The sequence below is a fragment of the Larus michahellis genome, chromosome 11, assembly GCF_964199755.1.
Source record: "Larus michahellis chromosome 11, bLarMic1.1, whole genome shotgun sequence".
NCBI classification, from domain to species: Eukaryota; Metazoa; Chordata; class Aves; order Charadriiformes; family Laridae; genus Larus; species Larus michahellis.
Genome location: NC_133906.1, coordinates 18,677,864 through 18,702,174, shown reverse-complemented (window position 1 = coordinate 18,702,174; position 24,311 = coordinate 18,677,864). Strand labels below are relative to the sequence as shown.

General features: G+C 41.6%; 1 protein-coding gene across 4 annotated transcripts; it reads right to left on the bottom strand.

The window, feature by feature from the left end:
• Positions 1-23,243, bottom strand: G3BP1 (G3BP stress granule assembly factor 1). 4 transcript variants are annotated; one of them, XM_074604561.1, is made up of 12 exons: positions 23,060-23,243; positions 9,891-10,004; positions 8,536-8,617; positions 8,006-8,179; positions 7,089-7,179; positions 6,517-6,610; positions 5,916-6,120; positions 5,038-5,139; positions 4,293-4,404; positions 3,744-3,869; positions 3,526-3,635; positions 1-1,081 (listed from the first exon to the last, which is right to left on the bottom strand). In XM_074604561.1, exons 2-12 carry the CDS (start codon positions 9,983-9,985, stop codon positions 875-877), a joined length of 1,398 nt encoding a protein of 465 aa, XP_074460662.1. In that variant the 5' UTR covers positions 9,986-10,004; positions 23,060-23,243; the 3' UTR covers positions 1-874. The 4 variants fall into 4 exon arrangements, with proteins under 4 accessions (XP_074460662.1, XP_074460659.1, XP_074460661.1 ...); XM_074604558.1 differs by having other exon boundaries at positions 3,526-3,656; positions 23,060-23,185; XM_074604560.1 differs by having other exon boundaries at positions 3,526-3,656; positions 9,891-9,997; positions 23,060-23,175.
• Positions 23,244-24,311: the final 1,068 nt, after the last annotated feature.

The window sequence follows — 24,311 nt, the reverse complement described above, 5'->3', positions numbered from 1 at the left end:
TTGATAAAGCAAATCTAGACCTTTTTTATTTTTTTTTTTAAAACAATTTGCCAAGACTGGAATGAGAGATAAATAGAAGGCACAACAATTTTGCTTTTTTATACAAATACAAACTAAACATGAAAAAAACTTCCTATTTCAATAAAAAATTTCACAAGTTCAGGAAAAGTGTTTTAAGAGTCAAGTTCTAGACATTTAAAACCTATCCCACAATCCAAAATTTTAAGTGTGGTAAAACAGTAGTTCGAATTCCTTTCCGTGATCATGTATCAAAAGAAAGAGAGGTTCTACGGATACCCATTATTCCACTTTTACAGCGCCACTGAGAGAAAGGTGAATGTCAATTTTTCAAGTGGCAATATCTCCAGACCAGAGGATGTTCGTATGACCCTCAAAGGATAAAGCAATAGCTTTGTTTTTTCTGCCCTTGAAATACTTGTCAAGTACTATGTTCTCCTACAGGCTCTTGAACGCATGCACGTGAAATATTATTCCACTGACTGAAATGCACCCAAATTCAGTAGAAAGGGGGGAGAAAAAAAGAAAAAGAAAAAAATAAAGAGACATTCCTTTAGGAAAGACCACTGGTACCAAAAAAAATCCAGTCCGTAAGTTTGAGGTGAACAAGAAAATTCAGTTCTTTTCTTTTTAAAATTCACTTTTCCTAAAACGTTGTTCCACAAAGCTGGAATCTGGGACAAGGACTAGAAAAAAAAAAATCACAAAACCATAACACAAACAAAAAGGGGCCAAAATAGTATCAAACGTAGCAGTCTATAACAGGCTAGGGCCACATTCCAAGATACCCAAGGCTGAAATTCACAAATCTGCAGGAAAAAGGGTTTGCGCCACCATGTCAACATCCGTGATGCATTCACTGGCGTTGCCCGATCCCCCTTCCAGCTCCAAATCCTGGCTTCTGGGACATTCCTCCACGTGGAGGCCCTCGAATCCCACCTCCCAGCCCCCCACGAGTGCCTCCAGGTCCACGTGGTCTGTTGTCTCTGCGGTCACCCTCCCTGGCAGCTCGTGTTTTCTTCTCCTCCACATTCAGGCGCACCTCTCCCCTGAACATGATGGGCTGCAACAAAAGCAGAAGAGGTAATTTCATTAATGACTCATTAGTAACTCTTCAACGTCAAGTAGATTTCTGCAACCTTGACCCCATATCCTTTCTCGCCATCCAAGCAGATCAAAGTGGTTTATGATTGGTTACTAGAAAACGGCAATAGTCAACCTATGCATCCAGTCTGAAAAGGTGTGAAAGAGGGACACTCGAAAAGCAGTCCCAGGCTTAACACTGAGCATTCCAACACCTTTTAGAGAAGGAACTGAACCAACAGAAGTAACCTAACTTATATTAATTTGCAGCAATCCACAGCCTGCCACCATGCAGAGTCACAGCTGATTTTTCTTATGGCATGTCAGATCCTCTCTGCCACCTTGCTATACAGGCCAGAGAAGTCTTTCACTTAAGTCAAGCTCAAGTTTTTTTGGTTTTTTTTTTGTTTGTTTTGTTTTGTTTGTTTGTTTTGGTTTTTTTTTTTAGAATTGCAGCAATAAGTGGTTGCTTGACCGGGGAAACCTCACTGCAGCAAGAACAGAGAGGAGCAGGACTGCAACATCCCACAAACCTCATTGCAGACAAAAAGCTGAAGTCTGCAAGAACCCAAGAACTACAGGAGTAAGGACTCACTTGTTCCAAGTTATTCCTGCAGCTGCATAACAAACAAAAACACAAAAAATATGGTGCATCGTTGGCACAACACTTTCTCATCAGATGGAAAGACTATCCATCCACTTCTACTGAACTGATTATAGAAGTAAAACAGATCTAAGAATGAAGCATGTTGCCCTCTTCTAGCCATGAGCTGTGCTGGACAAAGAACAAAGCATCACATTACAGTCTTTGTTACCAACTCCAGTGCAAACTCCCACATTTCACCAGAGGCAGCAGACATCATGTTTAGCTTCTTTGGCTAACAGTCTACTAAAGGCTTTTAAACTCATAGCAAAGCTTATCCTGAAAGAAGTCCTGCTGTTTCAGGACATATGTTTGCTCCAACCATTGCGTCCATTTGCAAAACAATCCTACAAACAGAATTTAGTGCTGTTCAAAGGAGGGTAGGAAGTATGTTAACTACTTTTATGGGACATAAAGTCTATAAAAAAAGTGTTAGTTCAGAAAACCACACCCACCCATTACAATTTAAGCATTTAGGTGAGCTTGCATAAAAAGATACTTTCACTGCACCAACTTTGCAAGCTTATTACACATACAAAGTTTAACTTGGAAGCCTGCATCCACTCTCTTCTCCAGCTCCAGTTACACTGAGCAGCACAGTTGAACAAGTAAAGAAAGGCCACAAAACCCTCAGATGAATGTGGTTTTGGTACTCCCTGGACATGAAATCTGGCACTTGGCTCTTAAGCTACCTCTACCACTGCAAGAGAACTCTGAGTCAATATGTCAAGTTTGTTTCAACATAAACTCAAACATGCAAGTTTAAGTCACTGCTAAAGGTGGTCACATATTGCTTGCAGCTAAGAAACTTAAGGACGTGCTGTCACTCTACTACTTGTTCCCACGCTAATTCAGGCCAAAGTCAAAGAGATTTACTCAACCTACTTCTAACCCTGGTTTCAAATCACTTATTTTAAACTTTACCCTAGACCACATTGGAACTGCCCAGCTCACAATACTCACAGAGAACCTAAGGAAGCAACTTTTTATCAGCATTCAGATCTTGAGTCACCAGTTCCCTGCAAGATCTTCTACGGCTGCTGGGCTTCATATGTATTAACTCATCAAGCATCACCACAACCACTGCTGGCATCCCACAGCTAAAGGTCTCTAACCACATGAAATATCCCAAACTCAGACCAAATCTCAAGGCTTAAAAATAAGTTCACTTTCAATTTAAGAACAGAAATGCTGGCAATATTGCTGTACAAGAAAAAAGGATGTCCCCCTCTGGTGAAAGGCTAGCTTGTAAGCAAGCACACTGCACAGTTTTGGTAGTGCATCCAGATTCATTCCCTATCACTACACCATATAGTCATGGGGGGCACATTTGGCATTAGCAATCACTGCTAACAAGCTGAGCAGGTACCTCCTGCCTTTGTTAGCAGAAATTCTTTTCAACCTGCTTCTCCCTTTAACCTCTTCTCAACCTCTTTGACAAACAAGATTCTACTTGTCCACAGGGTCAGACTCTATCTTGCCTTCCTGAAAGCTACTTACCTGCTTCCTGAGTAGAGTTCAGCAGCTTCCAATTGGTAAAAGGCTTTGTAGTGAATAAATTCACGTTCATCTAAGTTTTTACAAGCTACTTCAATGACAAGAGACTCAATCTGTACAAATGCTGCACACGTCTTGGTAACAGGAGGGAAGGAAATCCCACCCACTTTACAATGCTCAGGAAAGGGCAAAGGGATCAAGTAGAATATTTTCTTGTTAGAGTAATCTGAAAAACATTGCCTGACATTAACAGACCAAAAGCCACTGTCTAGAATTTTATTTACCCTGCTGCTAAGGATCTTCTGAACTGGTTCAGGATCATCAAACACCACAAACCCAAAATTGGGGAGCTTTCCACCACTGTTGATGCGGAGTTCAACAACATTGCCATAGCCTGCAAGAGAAAATCCAAGTTCTTGGGTCATACATTAGAATGCTCTGTTGACCACGCTTATGGCAACAACCCCCAAACCCTGAGAGCATAGCAAAGCAACTAACTTACTTTGGAAAAAGTCTTTAAGTTCACTTTTATCAACATCATGGGGAAGGTTCCCCACAAACAGCTGGTGACTGTCTGGGTATCTCACAATCCGTCTTGTTTCCACATCGCCTTGTTCACCCTCACGAACTTGAACAGAAAAGTAAAACTTGTTTAAGAAAAGCCAGGCCACATAGCAAACACAAAAACAAGTCACAGTCAGAATTAGCACCTTTAAAAAGACTCAGAATTCACGCTCTGTTTATCCATTCATAAATAAAAAATAGGTATGCATTCTACACAAGCAAGCCCATAACCGTTTGCTTTTTAATCACCTGACTGAAGACAGACACAGTGGAAACCTAGATACTTCAACAGAATCATAGCGAAATTCAGCTTTAATGCCTGACAGACACTCAGACCAAGATCATCTAAAATAACCATATCCACAAAACCAGAAATCATTAGTTTCCTGACAAAATTAATGAGACTTTAAAAGCTTTAATCATCATATTACTTCCCCAGAAACATCAAATAGCAGAAAACAAGTTTACTGTTTGTGGCTTCTCTTACTTGGTCTAGGACCCCTCTGTGGTGGGATGCTTGTTCGTTGCTCCCTCACTCGCTGATCCCTCTGAGGTCTCTGAGGTGGGGTCTGAGATTCAGGCTTTGCCTCAGGGCGGGGCTGTATAAATTCAAAAAGGAGTTAAGAGGAAAAAATCATTCCGAACAGTAGGGTTCAGCTTTTAAAGAGCTCACTATCAAGTTGTTGATAAAATAACTTGGAAATATAGGAAAAAGTCATAGTTCTTTCTACCTGTGACTAAAACGCATGTTAGCTCACATTGGGTTATGTTAAAAAGCAAACATGTCACTCGACTGAGTTAAAATTCCAAAGTCATTCCATTCACAGTCATGTACAATAAAGTGTGTCTGCCCAAAATGCAGTGGCAGTTACACAGACAGACTGTATTACATACACTTATTCATGAAAAAACCCTCATTCATGAATAGGCAGTGGAAAATATTTAAGAGTTGCCTCTTGTTAAGAGGGTGCAATCATTTTAGATGGCAGATAGATCCAGCACTCACATGAACATTCTCTGGTTTTCCTCCATGAGGAACAATTCCTTTTCAACCCAAAAGCCAGAGACTAACATTTTTTTTTATGAAGTCTGTCATGAGACACTGAAATTGAAAGTCTTTGGAGTATCTGAGAACTCAGATCATAAGCAAGTATATTTCACTACATTTTTCCCCACCTCGGTTAACTGTCAGCAGTTTAGCACTTCAACTTCTCTAGGTGCTGGATTCCTACCTGCGAGACCGGTACTTTCACAACATGAGGTGGTATTCCTGATACTGGAACAGCTCCACTGGGAGGGAGGTTCTTACTGGTCACCGATGCCCAGGAAAATGTCTAAAAAGAAGAGATTGTAATTCAACTCCAGACGCTTTTATCCTTCCAAAATTTATTCCTGATAGTACAGCTAAAAGACACAGGATAACGGTAACAAATTTCAACCTGTCCTTGAAGCCCTGGATGCAGTCACCAGCAGTTTCCCTACAACTTCCTTCAAATTACTTCAATTCAAGAGACTTAATGGAATGACAAGGGAGTCACACTTCCACCTTATTTCTAAATTCTATATGGAGTTCACATAGGACACAGCAGTGGCCTAAGACCAAGTATTACATCAAAGTTAACTAAAGTATTGGTTTTCTGAGTACCCATTTGTCCATTTTTGCCTCCCTTAATACTGATAAGTGACAAAAATCGCCAGGCAGAAATAAAGTCACATTTCACCCATCTTCCTCATTTAGCACATTGGTTGCAGTCTGTTGAGAATCTCAGCAGCTCTGTTTACAAAGCATCTGAGCTTCTCACTGCTGCCATAGTTCCCACACCTACCAAATATACAAAGCCCTACCTTAGCTCCTGGTATTTTAACCATCTACTTATTAGCTAGGATTTCAGCTACCTCTTATTATATAGGAACTAATGGGAAGGAGGCAACTGATCATGAGAAGAGTAATTAGGGCAGAGGGGAAAAAACTACAGAGCATTTAAACATTTCTAATTCCAGATATTTTTCCTCTTGCTGGAGAGAGGATCATGCTCTGTAAAATAACAGGAGCATCAAACATACTGATGAAACCACCATAGCACAGAAGACAGCCATCCACTGTCCTTACCCTGGAGTCCTCTTGCACTGCAGGAGCTGGATCGGCAGGAGCTGGAGAAGGACTCTTTTCCACAGTCTCTTCTGGAGCTGACTCCTCTAACACAGGCTCAGATTTTTCTTCCTGAGCCTCTGGTTCAGGTTCCTGTTCAGGTTCAGGTTCTGGCTCAGGCTCTGCCTCTGCAGCCGTCTCTTCCAGGTGTTCCTCAATGTCATTGCTATTAGACAGCACCACAAAAAAAAAACCAAGAAAAAGATGCGATATTGTATCCGATTCTATTATTGGGTGGCAGTGAATGTTACTTGCCCAATACAGAAATTAGGTACATCACATTTGAGAGGAAAAACAAGGCTAATCTGTCTAAATAATGCCGCATTGAGCAGAGATGCAAGTTTCACATTGTTACACTACAGAGCAGCAAAAGCATTACATCTACTGAAAATCCAGAGTCTCTGCATTCAGCCTAACAGCACTTTGGTTTCAGCTGCCCAATAAACAGAAATCTTTCATCTGTCAAAGAGGAAAACCACGAGTAGCAATAAATTCAATTGACTTGTTCTACAAGCAGTCTGTATTGCACAATATCTGACTTCATCTAATAAGACATTATTACCTGACAGCCTGCTCGTAATAAGCACCAGTATCATCAGGAACAGCCTCAGGTGTCTGCTGTCTTTCCTCAGGTTCCTCCCCTTCCTCCTCTGATTCTAAGTTAGAAAAGAAAAAAAATACACCACACACATCTTTAGTACTTGGTACCAACACAAGGCATGTTCCACAACACAGATGAAGTGTCTGCTGAAGAGCGCTATCAAGATGTGACATGAAACAGACATTTCCTTATACTGCCGCTATCACTTCAGTTACTCAGTTTTGCCCAAGTTCAAACAACATGTTCCAAATAGTTCAGAGCAGCAGATTTATAGCCTACAAATCTGACTGCGACTGCTAAAATAACTCTTACAGTTGTTTTAACAGAAACAGAATATGCCAGAAAAATAACAATCATCTGCATATGAACTCCTTGCTGGAGCACATGGAAACTACAGGCAAGGAATAAACCTAGAAGAACGCAAAGCTTAATGCTGATCTGCCTTCTCCAGCATGAATATTTCCTTTGGTCTGGGAATGGAATGTTGATATAGACCCAGAAACAAATATCAGCAGAACCATCCTGCTACTCACCCTCTGGAGGCTCGGTGTCAGAGTCACCAAAAACCTCATCTTGGTAGCGGAAGATATCATTGTGGACATAAAACTTGTTTGCGACAGAACCCTAGAAGCAAATCAAAGGCAGGAACCGATTTAATTACACCAATTGCAGTAATATAAAAACTGAAATAATAAGAAAACAAGAGCAGATTGATCAAATCATCCTTGCCACGTAAGATTAATCCACACTTTCCTCCTTCAAAGTGTGTATTGTTCAGAGGAAGAAAAAACAAGATGCGTACTTGACTTGCTGGTGTGATGCATGGCACAATGGGAAAAATACATATTAGTGCTTTTAATTCCAATAGCTCACAACACTGAAAAAGTAGGAACGAGAACTTTCGGGGTCTGCAGTATCAATTCTTAGCTTCAAGTCAAACTGAAAAATATAGTAATCTTGCAGTCCTCCTTTTTTCGCTATCCTTTTCAATTATGTGAACTGGTTTGTTCAAAAAAATGTGTCTATTTACAAAACCGCCCCAAATGCAAAGTCAGCACTTTATACAAGAAGTCTGGAAACCCTGTCTTCAAACAACAGGAAGCATTTTCCTCTTTCTACTAGTCCTTTTCAGTAAGGCGACCAGTTGCTAGGAGAGCAAATCAAAGATAAAATAACTTTAAAATGCCTAAGAAAAAAAATATGCATTGCACATACCTAGTAGACAAAAGTCAGGATGCTTACAACTGCACGTATGATATCCAAGATTAATGTAAGACCATACAGAATTTATGTAGTTTCCTAAGGAAACTGCAGAACATTATTGATGAATTTTGTGGCAAAACCACCTTCCCAGTCTAACCCTTCAGATTCCAACACTGAACCAGACAGGCCTCATTAGTCCTGACATGATACTAGAAGCACTATAACACTAGCACTCCATACAGCATACCTCAGGTGCAAGTACAAATGTTTGCATGAATCTGCGCACGGGCTGCATGTTATTGGAGAGCTCTCCCATCACCTGGACTACAACACCATCATTGAGTGTAGCATGGGCATCCACATGACGAATCTTTGTGTGGCAATCCTTGAAGTTTAATGACAGCACCTTCTTGTGGATATCCTATAAAAGAACAGCATACAGATTACACTGCGGAAGCTGTTTCTGCTAAGTTAGCTTACAAAGAAAGCAAAAACATAAAACACCGTTTCAGAATATATCCCCTAACTCTGGACAGAAAGCTTCACAGCACGCTCTTTAAGTTTGCTTTGCAAGCAATTTTACATTCTGAACTTTAATAAAGGATGCACATCTTGCCTAACTATTGCTGTTAACAATTAGACAGTTTTCTCTCCCCCCCCCCTTTTTATTTTTACAGAGAGCACTTGGACATAGGGGGATGAATCACAGATGGACGTGCGTCTTCTCAACCACCAAGGTGATGAAAGAACAAACAGTAAGGTTTTTTTTTTTCTTACAGATTGCCCGTAGACTGCGTCAGCTGGTTTTCCGTTGGAATCCAAGCCACCATGGACATAGGAAGAGTTCTTTCCATAAAACCTGTTGGAAAGAAATATTTTAGCAATAAGCTTTGTTACGTAAGAACATTTTGCCTCTACATTAGAGTGCACTATGAATAATATACTCTCAAGCAAGTTTTCTTTCTGAATTATTGGAATATAGCCATACAACTCCATAATCCTGTTAGTGACTTGGGGGCAGGAGGATTTTGATCAAAGGGGAGAATGCGGAGTTCTCCTATGTAAGCTGTAGTGTTCAGATATGTCAGATACCCAAGCACTAATAGCCAAAAAACAAAGTTTCATAGGAGCTACATGATCCAATCCCATTCTCCCCTTTCTGTACAAGGTCCCTAAAGCAACACAGTACCCCGATCACCCAGGATGCTGAAGGCTTCCCCTCAAGCTCTGGTTTAAAGCTTGAGCAAGGAGCAATGGTACTTTTTTGTTCATCTACAGTAAAGCAAGTACTGCAGGTAAATCTTTCATTTTATAACTGAAGCATTACAAGCTAAAATGTAACAAACATCACGGGACTACATTCTGCCAGCAGATAAAAGACTCAAACTAAATTCCACGGCACATTGTAAACTTTCCTCTGACCCAAACGGACAAGGTCAGCTGTCCACCTAAGTGCAGAAATACTCTGAATAAGTGTTCCTGAGATTGGAAGAAGGAAGATTTCAGAAGCTGTTTGTCTAGCGACTCAAAGCACAGCAAACCAAAGCGTATCTTCAAAAATTAGGTTAGTTCCAGCAATGGAGGATACCTATCAAATCAAACAGGACCAATTTGATTAGATAACAGATTGTAGTTTGCTGCACGTTCTTAATTTCCCTGATTTTTGTTTAAAAAAAGGCTGCTGGCATGACTAAGATATATCAATATAAAAAACATACACCATTTTCAATCTTTTTCCCCTATTCAGGGGCATTGTATCAAGACAAACCACAAAAATGCTTAACTAAGTAACATTTATCCAACTTTCATTGATATTGATTACAACTAGAACAAGCAACACACTTTTGATTTACATTTTTTCTTCTTTTTTGCTTAGAATACAGCTGTAACAGCGTTACAGTAACAACCAGAATAGATATTTAAAGAAATCCTGTAAACTTTATTATCCATGTTTTAACCCAGCTGATCAAAACTGAAAGCCAACTACACCCAGAGTCTGTCTTGAGCAAATCAAATTTAAGCGTCCAAATTCAGCAAGCCAAGACACAGTAATGAGCTCATTCACGGGTTTTAACATACAAATTAAGAAATTCACACAGAAAAACAGATCATAAAGTGAAGCAGCGCTTTACCTGTGCAAATAGTCAGGTGCTTGGTTCAGCAGAGTATAGTACTGCCTCACGAATTCCCGCCCGACCAGCAGGGGACTTGGCTTCTCCATCACCATTTCTTTGGTCAACTGAAAGCTACAGAAAAATAGAAAGCTTCATAAAAGACAAGCATTTTACATTGCTGTTCACATACTTAAGAGCATAAGCCACATAATCACAGCAGAAAGCACACACCGAGACCCATTAGCAGTTTTACCGCAGTAAGCAGTTTAACCAATGCCTTTTCAGAGTCATCAGTCTGGTGCTGAGGAGAGGACTGCTGGGCACCAAACCAGTGGTGGGACAAGCTGTATGGGCAACAGAGACTACCTCATAACACCACACCAACATTTAATCATCCTACATACCCTCCATAAAAAGCAGGTGGCAAGCAAGTATGGTTCTATCAAGAGGATTTGCTAAGTGGCTAAGTCATTTACAGTCGATCCAAGTTCTACTTACCTCACTTGACTTTACAATCAGAATTAAAAGTCAGATGTTCTAAGGCAAAGCCTGTGCTAGTGTATTAGAGGTATTTTTAAAAGGTCAGAACAAGTCCAATCTATTTTTGTCAGCAGCACAGCACTCCTCACTTGTGAGTGACAAGCTCTGTAGAGGAATATTAGTTTATATTAAAATTACTATGCTACAAACAAATGCATGCTGCTCTTCGCTTGCTTCCAAACTCAGCAAGTCATCTCTCACTTAGATCTAGAGGACCAGTCAAACTAACAGTACCACCCACACTTAGGCTCAGGGACACATCAATCTAGTAGCTTATACCTAATTTCTACAGATCAACAAGTTACAAAAAGAAAGTCTTTGCAGGTAGATTACACAGTACGTGTATCTTCAGTTCAGGTCAGTCAAAACCAAAGCATATTCCTGTGTTTTCTTGCTTTCAAATACTCATACGCACTGTTCAAACTCATACAAACTAGGTTCAAACTGGTAGGGAAAAAAACACTGATACCAGAGCATATTCTTGCTACCTAAATACAGAGAGAAAAGTAGATTTAGTCTGCTTCATATGCAATTATACCATTAGGTAGCAGAATGGGTGCTTAGCGGATGGCTTTGCTGTTGATGTATCACAGACTCTATATATAAGATATCTAGTTTTCCTGCAACTATTCAGGGCCTGTAGCATTGAGAGTAATGAGCTAGCGAAAGTGCTTATCTGCAGCAAGTCAAGTAGATGTTAACCAAAAGGGCATTAAAGGACCACATGTAGCAGCTGAAAGAACTTTCTCCCCACTACTGACCCCCAGTCCCTTACCCTACACAACATTTTCCTGAACACATGGTATGCAAATTCAATATGCACATACTTCAGGTGTGCCGTGCAAATCAAAACCAATACACTACTAACTTCAGCCCTCTCTAAAAAGAAATTCAAAGAGTCATCATTTACTTATCTGCTTTTAAGACTGCACAATTATAAATAGCTCCAAGAAGTGGTAGCATCAACTAAAAAAAGTAAGTCAAACTGAGCAGCCCTCTAGCACAGAGTAATCCAGATGGAGTCTGCAAAGTTCATGCCCAGGCAGTTATGTTAGGACAAGCTTTCTCTTGTCACTGTACATAACAGCATCCTGTATCCTGGATAAACAGAGTTGCCACAATTATCATCTGAACAAAACAAAGGGGAAAGAAAAACAGACTGCCTCTCCCGTACACTCGTACTAAGTCTTGTTCCAGTTCTTCCAAGGATCTTGTCTGACACTTTCATTACATTTGCTAATTTCACAATAGTCCTGTAAATGCTAAGAACTGACAACAGACTATAGCTTCAAGACAGAGGTGACCTACCAGGTTAGTGTTATTACAGCGACAGTTCCCAATGCGCACCATATATAGGTCTGCAAAGGAAGTTACAACCATACTGCGGGACGTACCAGGAATGCAAAACAGAAGCTTCAAACCCCAAAGTGAAGAACATACGGAAAAAAAAAAGACAACATAGAAGCTAGTATTTTGGACAAAGCTATGCCCAAATCAACCTGGCAAACTCCTTATATCTCAAACTGTGGTTTGACACCCAACATACCATCATCAAAAGACACAAGGCAATGTTTACCCATACTGGCAAAACATACAGATAATATATTTGAGGATGTGATCAGACCCAAACTCCCAGCAATGGTCAGCAAGCACTGCATCCAGCTTAGTTGGAGATACAGTACACAAATTCCTACCCTGAGAGGTATGCCGTTTAAAGTTCAAAACAGAACATATAACTAGAACACTACTAATATGACAAAAACTGCTATAGTTTTGCATACATTGATGTGTTTTTCTCTGCTTTTAATACAACCCCACTCACAGTTCTTTCACTTTGTAATTAAAAATAAAATAAATGCAAAGTTTACCCATTCTATTTTTAAAAAGCACTTTTTGTAAGTTTAATACAGGGGAGAAAGATCTGAGAGGCTCCAGAGGATGTGTACACGAGTGCCTGCTCTTTCAGCAGGAAGCGTGTGCATCACCACCATACAAGGAAATGTTACTTGCATGATAACGTGCAGACAGGATAAGACCAAACACGACTTAGAAGTGAAAAAGGCTTTTCAATACATTCAGAAGCTTTGAGTTATTTCAGGATACTTTCAAGAGCTAACCATGCAGAAAGAAAGTGATACTCCATAGCTGAGCCTGGCCTGCAGGAAGTGCTCAGATTCTGCAGACCGCTTTCATTTTAGGAAGTTGCTAGTTATCTGTGGTTTTGCAAAAGCTTTCGAGTTGTAAGCATAATGTATTACAGATACAGATGTCCAAGACTGAGCAGTCTGAAGTGACAAAACCCTCAAAGATACAAACTTGTATGCCTTCCAGTGCATGTTAAATTAGATCCCCACAAAATGTTACCAGATAAGAAAAAACGCTACAGGTAAAGCAAGGCTAAACTATGGATACCACTGCTGATTTCCTTATTTAACTTTGTTTCCTGTCAAGCACTTGTGAAGCTCTATCATTACACGGGGCAGGACAACCCTAAAGCAGTGGGTGTAGAAATGGCAGACAGACAAGACCTTCACTTTCAGATCCAGTTGGCTTAACTGACAATGCAAGACTTAATTGCTCCACAACAGTTAAAACTGCCTCTGTGCCGTGACTTTATGATTAGAAAACCAGTCCTACCATATCCCCCACAATCACCATGTGAGTATGACAAGCTCTATATAAGAAAAAAAGCATACAGATGTTGCTTGCTCACTCTTCCTTTTTTCTTCCTGGGTGCAGGGGGTGCATTTAATTTCTTTGTAAAGACTACTTTACCCTGGAATTCAAGCTTATTCCTATAGATATCGATAAGCAGGTTTTCTACTCAATTCTGTTAAGGGATGAATCAGGCTCTTCTGAGAATTATTTTCAATTGCTTCTAGAATATGAACGTGCAAAGCTTGACCTCCTCACATAATGGTAAAGCATTACCTGTAGCACTGAGATCTCAACAGCTCACACATCAAAAGCTCTTTCAGATTTCTATTCTTCACTGAAAGAGTGCTCACCTGTACTAACCCACTAGCCCATCACAGAATCGGAATGGTTTGGGTTGGAAGGGTCCTTTAAAGGTCATCTAGTCCAAGCCCCCTGCAATGAGCATCTTCGACGCTGTTCTGAGCTGTCCCAATGCTGTATTGAAGACATACTGGAAGTGGCTTGTGCTGATTACGTCTGTCATATTTACGTGCTAAAAATCAAAGGACTTCCCTATTGCCAAGGGTGAAAAATCTATCAGAACTAACTCTTAACATGGAAAGAGGAATAGCAGAGTGCCCAGTTCTCATTAAGCTCATCTGAAAAGAAATGGGAAAAACCTTTACATGACCTAATCAGAGGACGACAACAATCTGTTTTTACTCCTGCTGCACCTGCTGCTGCACTGCCAGTTGCCATCTGTTCTTGTTCTCCAGCCAGCACAACCTGAATGATAGAAGCCAAGCATCTCCAGAAAGATTATTTGCTCCCTGCCACTCATGAGAAATTCATTACTCTGCTATTCCTTGACCCAAGAATAACTGCAAGTATTTTATACTGCATTTCTACTGCACAGAGCGTAATAGTACCAAATGTTTGAACTGTCACTACATTAATCGTGATAGAAGCTTATCCACACATTTTCATGTCAATTGAGATAATGATGAAAGGGTGAAAATTGACAGGAAAAGCTGGAAATCAGATGATTTAAGATTCATTCATAAACATGCATTCACTTTACTCCATATATGTAAAACAAATTGAATAATCCAAATTTTAACAAATATACTAGAGCTTTTCTGCAACATAACTGAGCCCTTTCCTTAAGCCCAGAGACTTACAGGAAGACAAATACCTCCTTTACAGTGGTTAACACCTGGCTGGTGGAAAATTCCACCATCTGTCACAATGCTCCTACTTGGCAGAAAAATCAATGCTAGGCACTGAATTTCTAGAGTACTGTTATGTAAATTAGAGCCAGTCATGTAAATTCTATGTTAGCAAATTTAGATTTACGTCCACAAAATCTATTAGCACATTAGTATTTAGAAAAATAATAGACTCAAAGAACACCTAACAGTTAGCATTGGTCAGTACTTTCTCACCAAACTGCTACAGAGTGAAAGTGAAGTAACCATTCCTGTCAACTCAATTTTTGTTTTTTAAAATCAGACAAGGAGTTTAGCCTGAATCTTGTTTCTACTAGGCTTCTTACACATAACAGGAGTCTCTCTAGTGTACATCATAAAATGTTCAGGCTCTCAGGACTGCAGAACAGATGTAACAAGCCAGGGCACCAGACTCCATTGAAATAAAACTTGCAAGTCAGAAAATCCCAAGCTTCACCTTCTAAAGCGTGTGGCAATTTTAAGTATCTTCTGCCAATACTAACAGAAAGATAAGTTAAAAATTTACATTGGTTGAAGCATATTCTAAACAGGCCACCATTTGTTTTCAACATTATCCTTATGCCTTTGTTCTCTGCCACCTTCAATTCTGTATTTTTGACTTGCACTTCAATACAAGAAACAGTCTCAAAAAATCCAAAGTTCCTACAATGCATTATAGTTCTGTTTGGTTGGAATACTACAGAGCAGATACAGGGAACAACCCTATAGCAGTTCACACTCTTGGCTACCCGTGCACTGTAAGGTGACTCATTTCATACTACATTCCTGCCCACCTCGACAACCTGGGAGAGTTTACAGAGTACCAAAACAGGCAAGTTGCCCCCCTATCCTTTTAATTACTGGTTTAACTGACTAAGATCTTATCATAGTGCTGTTACACTGTTTCCAACAACCCAACCAGCTTCTGTGAAATACAATTCAGATCTTTCATTTCTACTTTACTTCTATCTATGCAACAGAACCTGACAGTATGATTCATGTGTTCCCCAGATGAAGATAATTTTTCCTCTCTAAACCAGAATGTAAAACTTTTCATACAACTACTCCCTCATTTTGTTATCAATTAATTCTTTAACATAAAAAGGTTTTTTGAAAACTTAAGAAATACCCAGAGAAGCTCACATGGAAAAGAGGTGTCCAAATCCAAGTACATCACACTACAAAGCTGGCAAACAGCAATTTTGCTGGGCATTAAAGGTCTGGTCAATAGTTAATAGCATTGCGTAATTAAGTGTCATTTGGGATTTCTCCAAGTTGCTTAGCAACAGGTGAGCATGTTCACAGCCACAAACCATTTATCTACCTGTATGGAGTAACGAGCACTAGAATCTGCTTTGGACAAGAAGAAAAATTGCCAATACAAATAAAACCATGAAGAAATCTCCTAATATGCCTCTAACAGACATGCCATAGACTAAAAGTTAAACAACAAAAGCAAAACAATTCCAGTTAACCCAACTCTCCATACATTTTACACCACTACCATCTGCTCATACTGCTGACTAAGCAAAAAAGAGAAGCTGGTACCTGCATGAACTATGATACAAAACATTACAGAGTGAATAATCAAACACAAACAAGCTAAACGTGCATCGCTAGGCAAACTGCAGTGCCCATCTCAACTAAGGGTTTGTATCATTAGACCAGCTTGCTCTCAAGTAGGAAGAGTAATGTAAACCTTTCCAAGGAAATGCATATTTAAAACACTATAAGATACCAGATACACTAAGATGCAAGATACCCTTCTTATTTCAATACAACCTTAACTGTCTGATGGGGAAAGAAAGAGAGAAAAAGAGACCCGGCTGTTGACCACAAGCCTAATTTATGAAGAGTTGAAAAAGCACCTCAAATAGGTGGGCAACAGAAGTCTCAAAACACTCATCTCCTTTAAAAGGCAGGTCTCATTACTTGCCTCCCACTGGATGCAGAAGTAGACAGTGTCACAGAGAACACCGTCACAGCAATACAGCCTGTGTTTTGTACAGAAGCCATTGCAGACAGTTGCCTGCCTGCAACAGGTTCATCTTTTCTGTATTTTGACAGACTGGGAGGGAAAGTATTCTGTTTGAAAGAAGTTATCCTGAAGGTAGCACTATTTCACAAGAGGCAAGACACTTGGAAGCCAGAGCCTGAAAGCTGAGTGATGGGATAACTTATCCAGTGAATAATGAAATATTTGAAGATCAAATTGGAGAACAAGTTATAAGGTTACCAACATTCAACTCTTACCAGTATTTTAAAGGGACCTTTAAAGGTCCCTTCCAAGCCAACACATTCTATGATCTTCTGGAAAGACTAAGGTAGTCCATAAGATACAGGTATTCACTAGGAACTTCCAAAAGCAGACAATCGCCAACGAAGATCAGAGTGGTGTGAAGTGCTAGATATATCATGCAGACAGAGGAGCCATTATTAATAATCTTTAATACCAACACCTAACAAAACATGGATCTGGAGCCTCGAACTTAAGACAGCCATTTCTCCATTCACTGCAGCAACTAGCGTCTACTGTATGACAACCAGGCAACCTACAAAGACAGGCACTGTTAAGTTCATAAGGTACTTGAGGTGTCACAAGAAACTGGATCCTAAAAAAAATAATCATGCAGCAATCAGAATGCCGCATCCTTGGGCCAACGGTGTTCTCTGTGCATTATTATCCTGATGCCACAGAAAGGCAGAGCAATACCTGAACCCCTTTCGGAAGCTCTTTGAGACATACTGATGAGGGACATTATAGAAGAGATAGATATCACACCAACATATGGATAAGAAAAATCAAATTAGAAACGTAACAATTTTCTCAAAGTATCCAAGCAATCCATCCAAATTTAAGCACAAGAAAATAATTTTCATTACAAGATTAAAAAATAATTCAGAATTATATTCAACACTGCCCAGGCTAGTACTGAAAAACCCCTCTGCTTGCCAGTGGCAGATGGGAAGCCTCACTCAGCAGCAATGCACAGCCCTTTAAACGCTATAAGAATACAAATAAACAAACCATGAATTGCTGCAGAAGAGCTGTCATTCTAGAAGGCAGCCTGTGTTTTTGCTAACAAACCTAAGTGTGATCCACACGTTGATGGATATGATGGAGTCTGCCAGTTTGTAGACAGAATTCAGTGCTTCTATTGTTCAGCTCTGTCAAGCAAGAGAGACAAACTGAAGATTTCTACTGCTATTACTCAGAATCTATAAGACAGTGACCATTTCAGAGAAATAATTTCTAGCTCAAAAGCAGAGAAACAAAATACAAAGATGACTATCTAAAGTGCAAGTTAAGCTAGTTGAGACCACCATCTATACCTGTGTAGTAAGGAATGGTCACCTGGGGAAGGAAAAAGATACAAGATACTATTCCTGTAGTTAGGATCATAAAGGTCCACCTGCTGTCCAAAGAAAACCAGCAAAATAGGTCTTGATCAAAACTGGAGAAGAAAAGAATCTAACCTAGAAGAATCTTAAAAATTTGGTATTAAAGGTAAGTGATACCACAACTTTCTCACCAAGTTGTTCTTGGATTCTCCCCTCAAAACACTTCATCTTCCTTGAGTGCCAGGCCTGTTTTGGTGTGGGTTTGCGTTTTTCAGGTTTTTTTTTTTTTCTTTCTTCATTTTTAAAGCTGTCTCCACTGGCTTCCAATTTTCTGCTTTGTATCACACAATCATCACTTCTGTTCAGCAACACAAACACTAGCAATACAAAGAGCGAAGATAGCATATCTGCAGAAGGAGCATAAGCATTTGAGTCCTTGCTTACAATTAGTAGCAAGAAACAGGATTTATTGGAAGTTAATGTTTGTAACAGCTGCCCTATGCCCATGACCCAGCAAGGGTCACCTTTCAGTAGCCAATTGTCTGGAATTCACCTTTAGACTGCAGCTAAGGTATTTAGCATTACTTTTTGGAAAGTTCTGCTGTACTGTGCCACAGAAAAAAAATACTCAAAACTTAGAAGATACATATCTAAGGTTTTGGTATGTTACAAACAGATCAGTGCACCGAGTTCCACAAGCAGTTTATTACTTACTTTTGTTTCAATAATGTACACTATACATTTATGACAGGGGAAGTGAAACGTTTGTCTTCTGTTCTCAGATGTCTCATTATGGCTTTGCACCTCTCAACAAGTCACCAGAAGTTTCCTACTCATTACACAAAGGAGATGCAGAGTAAGCAAGGTGGAAGCCCTAGAACCAAGCACACAAATTTAAGTTCCTATTACTTAAGCCTTTACTGCCTAAAAAAAAAAGCAAACACCACCAAAGCACCAAACTAGACATCTTAATCTCTGGTACTTCTGCCCTAAAGGGAAGAAGTGCGCCCTGGATTGATAGCTACTTTGCTAAATTCCTCCTGTGGCAGGACTCAGACATTAAACAAACTTGCACAGAGTCTCAGAAGTACAACCTGAAGCTGAATCACTATTTGATGATTTTTCACAAGACAGCTTCACCTGCAGTATGTCTCGCCACACAGGTCAGTCAATATTTTTGTTTTTAAAGTACATATAGACAGTTTGATCATCCTCTGACCACAGCTGCCCCCAAGAAAGTCACAATAGTCTGTACACACATTAATCCCTTTGTGCATTTCCAGAAGTACAATTCTCAATTGCCAAGAAGCCATAACCAGGTATGTTAGACAAAAAAGCTCCATAATGAAAGGAACATGCCTCATCCCTTCTCCTTTTTGGACTAGAACAGTTCTGGGAACTGCTCATATTCTGCTTTTTGATAGAGAAAAGCTGGAAATAAACCTTGCCACTGAAAAAAAGTTAAGCAAGGCTACTGTAGAGGGACCTGCTCTAACATTAAACTAGGATGATCTGCCCTGAGCCTAACTAGTAACACTTCATGTCAACAAAAAGATAGCTATGATGCATTTGACATCACAGCAAAAAAATGGCCCTTGTGATTTGACTGAAGTCCAAGATGAACGCCTCTTGAAAAACTGGGTTCTCGCAAAACTCAAAGCCTTGAGAATTCACAGAAATATTCCTACACTTTTCTAAATAATCCTAAATCAGATTCTCATGAAGAAGCAGCTTTCTCCTACACCTGAGAGAACGACTTTCTCATTTCTAACTGGACCTATTCCAACCTCATTTACCCTACAATTAGAAGTAATGTTTTTCTGTAAAATCACATTTTAATCATGCAAATTTCATCCTAAAGGGTGGTAGGATACTGCATAGTCTGAATGGTTTGTTTACTCATTTCTTAATGAAAAATAACAGTCAGCTTTATGCCTGTACTGCTCTCCAGACTGCTGCATGATAAAGTAGCTACTTAGACCCTATGATTTTGCCATTAGAACAGGTTTTGTTTTGACATCCAAGAGCTGCTCCAACAACTCGATTAAGTTGGCAGCAGGTCCAGTCGTCTTTCTCTTAGGTCTGCAATTTTTCCATTTGGCTCCAGTGTAGCTTCTTAAAGTAAAAAGCAAAAGTTACACATAAGCAGCCAGAAGAGGCAGATCAGAACACCTATCTACACAGACATTACAGTGTAATTCAAGCTCATTCCCACTTGGATTAAAATCACCAGGATTAGGATTTAACAAAATGTTTTCTGCATGCCAAGCAACAGGTACCTGTGATGAGAGTCAACTCTTTCACCTCTACCCATCTGAGTCACAGAAGACTCTTAACTTTCATACATAGACTGGATCCTAGCACTTAAGACTGATCCGTCGCAGCATCAGTACATTGTTAGATACTTAAAAACAAAACAGAAAGTCAGCCCAATAGTGATCATAACTGAAACAAGGAAACAGTACAGGGCAGTGTAGAAGAAAATGGAAGATGGCCATCAGCATTTTAGAATGCAGTATTTCACATTTGCCTCAGCAAGGAATCAGGTTCATAACATCATTTGTACATAATCGACAGCTCACAATCTTCTAGCTCTGAAAGCAGTACTCCAACAGCTATGCCCTTCTGGAAGACATCCAGACTTAATATTGCAAAACTAGGACCTCAGACCATTATAGTATTCACTGCCTGCAAAGTTTCAGGGATTCTTTTAGAGTAGATGAAGATCAGACTTTTTTTTTTCCAGAATTACTCAATGAGGTAGCTGAAGATTATCAACTCTATTAGTTTCAGCAAGAAGTTAATAATTACTTCAACTCTGGAGACTTTATAAAGGCACCCGTAAAAAGTATCAAGTCTTCTACACAAAACTATCACTTCCACCTTGTTTGTTTCAAGCACAGCAGAATACAGACAGCAAAACAACTAGCACCATTTGATTTCCTCTTTGATTCTTCATTCATCATGTTACTTAGATGAAAAGGCTCAAGTTCTAATATTAAAAGTTAGAATAATCAATTCAAATGTTTTCTAACTCAAACAGGCCATTAACACTAACCTTATGAGTGCTCAAGAGGTACTACTGTTATGAACAGAAATATCAATAGGTATTAATAGTGACACCATCTTAGCTTTGTTTTACTTTCAGTAAAAAGTATTCCTCTGTATGTTTGCCTTACAATCTGCAAGGCAAAAAAAGAAAGCTCTGGCTTTCCGAACCAAAAAGAGCTTACAAGTGAATAAAGATTTTGTGCTTAAAATTTAAGATGTTCAAAGCTGGAGTATCATCAGTTGTGTTGAACTCTACTGATGCTGTTGTGCTAGCAGCACAACATTTGAACAGTAGAGCAGTGGTCTTATAATCACAGTACAAACAAGTCATCTTGGATGTTTTTTGTTGTTTCTTAAGACTGCAATTGCAAAGAATCCCCACTGAAGATCCTGATGTTTACTTGACCCACATACACAAAGGAAATCTTGTCCACCAGGTCTTATACCTTAACTTTAATTTTGTTTTCTAGCCTTCAACTTAAGGAGTTCACTCTTAAGAGAATACAACCTAGCAAAAAAAATATAAGGAAAGATAGTTGCCTGATTCAGGCAAGTCAAGAACTGGAGACCACTATTTAGCATCCGATGTATACAAGATCCCTTTTAAAAGAAGATTTTTAAGGATTTACCCTTAGAAATAAGATACACATTTGCAAAGGTGCCAATGTTGATCTGGTTCTTTTTCTAACACATTTTGTACAATTATGCTTTCTAGCATGTTTTAACACTGTCTTTCAGGCAAACTAGTCCCTGGAACATGTGATGCTATCAAAAAAGTTGGGATATCTTCATCATAAATATGGCCTGTCACTATTAGGATATAAGACCTTGATCACGTAAATACTTACAGCTAGCCTTCAACATTAAGTATACTGACTGAAACACCACAGGAAAAGGTGAGTTCAGTTCACAGGATGTGAACACGCTACCGCCAGTATGACGGAAGTAGCACAGAACTATCTTTTAGCAAAATCATTAGGCCTATGCTTTACATAGAGGGAATAAGAAAAGTGAAAACTTGGTCAAAGGCAAGATGTCAGAAAAGGTTTGAAATGCAGTTTTTTCTGTCAACTTTTGCACTCTCGTCTCTTCACAACACACATCTAGAAGTTTTGTTAGCTAAAAACAATCCCCATACACACACACCCCACATTTGATTTATGGCACCTGGAAGCATTAGCTTTCAGAGCTTGATAGCAGTGTCCACATTTCCTAAAGCTGTCACTCCTGGCTGTGAGAGCACAAGCTAGACAAAAATAGCACACACTGGAAACATGGCGGCTTGCTGCAAATGCTGCTTTCAACCAATTGCGAATTAAGAAAAATAAATCATCTTCTTTATAAAGAACACTTACTATATGCATGAAATCCTTAATGTAAAAGGTCACCAGGTAAGCCCATTAAGAATTAGTAACACATTAGATCATCCAGATCAAGACTAAAGTGTACCCGAAAGATGTATGGAAGCCTTTTCTCTGGTTTTCCTCCAGGAAGTATATCTAGGGCCTTACAAGAGGCTGGGAAGTCTTCATACAAGCATTGCTTCCCATTTAAATCTTGGCTTAATCTCGGATCCAGCCAAGGTCATGCAGTAAATCAGGGTAAGATACATGCTCTCTTTCTGTTCGAATGATGACTCCCTTCATCTATAAAGTTAGAGCAAGGGAAATACCTACAATCTGATACTGCGATACAGAGGTATGACCCTGCTATTTGAGCGCCCAGTATTACACTACAACTACTGAAAGGCGTTATCTCAGCCACATGCCGGGCTTTGGATCGTCTCATACCTAACCCCCACCCCCCTCAAAAAAAAAAAAAAAAGAGGTAGAACACGCGGATGAAAAAACACCAGAGTCTCTAAAATCAAGAACAAAGCTCTCAGTTCGACTCGCACAATGAAAGCCCATGAAGAGCCGAACCCCCCCGCCCCCAACTCCCAAATAACCCTCCATTCTAAGCAATCGCTCGCCGAGCAGCGCACCATTGTACCCCTCTCCCGCCTCGGAAGTTTCCGAGGGCGCCGCGGGACCGGGAGGTTTCTCCCTCCGCAGGGCCCCGCTCTGGAACCCCACAGGGGGCTGCGAAAGCGTGACCACGGGGTCACACGGGAGAGCGCTCACCACAAAGCGCCGCCGGGCCCGCGCGGGCCTCGGGCGCGGGGCCGGGACAGCGGGAGCCGCCTCGGCGCCAGCAACGCGGGGCCGCACCGGCAGCCCCCCTTCCCCCACACACACCGCGGCCTAGCGGGGACTGGAGCGGGGCGGGTGGGGGGGCGGGAGGGGCAGACTCAGGCCAGGCCCGGTGCGTGCGGCCCGCAGCCGCCCCCAGGAGGACACGACCCCGCCGGTGGGTGCCACCCTGCGGCCGCGGGACCTCCCCCCTCACCTGCGGGCGGAGCGGGACGGGAGCGGGACGGGAGCGGGAGGCGTCGCTTCACCACAGGCCTGCCCGGCGGACGAGAAGCACCTCACGCAACGGCGTGCTCTGCCGCCGGCTAGATATATCCGGCGCGCAGCCTACCCCAACGGGAGGCGGCGTAGCCAATCAGAGGACGGCGGCCCCTCCACTCGGATGCTAATTGGCTCACAGCGGGAAAAGAGGCAGGCGGAAAGCTGAGAGGCAGCTCAGTCTACCAACCACGCGGCTCGGCTCCGCGGGGCAGTAAGAGTTGATGGACATCTGGCAGAACCAGTGGGAGATGGTACTCCCACTGTCGGGGCGGGACGAGACCTGATGGACTTCCCCTGTAGCCAATAGGACGACGATAACCGCGCTACCAGGCGCGAAGGGCGGGACGGGCCTGACGCCGTAGTATGGTTGAGCCGCACACCAGCGCCCTTGAGAAGGTGCTGGTAAACCCCGTTATAGATCGGGGCGGTGCCCTCCGTGCGGCAAGGAGCGCGGCAGCCAATAGGAGAGCGCGGCGGGCCCTGACGGACAGGCCCACCTCCGGCGTTCTTAAAGGAACAGGCAGCCCGCCACGAGGGGCGGTGTACGGCGCCCAGCACCACCCCCTGCTGGAGGGGAGGGAACGGCCACCAACATGGCGGCGGGACGAGGGCGGGGGGGGAGCTGGCGGGCCGTGGAAGCAAAGCAGGCGGATCAGAGTAAAGCCAAGCCGAGCAGGGAGGGCCCGCAGGGGAGAAGAAAGGCCTCGGAATTCCCAGATCCCCCCTCACCAGCCGGCGCTGGTCCAGGGAGAGCAGGAGGGAAGGAAGGAGAGGGTCGGCCTGAGGCAGCCAGCTCCCCGGCAGCCATCCCATCGCTCTCCATTTGTGTTGCGTCCCTTCCCCAGTGTGCGCCGTGAAGTAGCCAGGGATACATTCCACCCTGTAAAAGTGATGTCCTCCCCGCCGCCATGTCCCTGGAAACCCTCCCGGCCATGCCCTGCGTCCAGCGATACGCCCGGCAGGCTGGCACGGGGCCATGCCCGGCATCCGTATCATTCCCCCCCTCACCCCCCTCCGGCTATTTATAGCCCACGCCACATCGCAATCTGACGGGTCATAAATCAGCAGCGCCGGCTTTTGCGAAGTTTTAACGTCAGACCAGTGACCCAGCGCAACGCGGCCGTCCAGAACAAACGCTGCCGGGGGGGACCCCGCCATCGCGCCCCTGAGCAACAGGGGAACGGGCA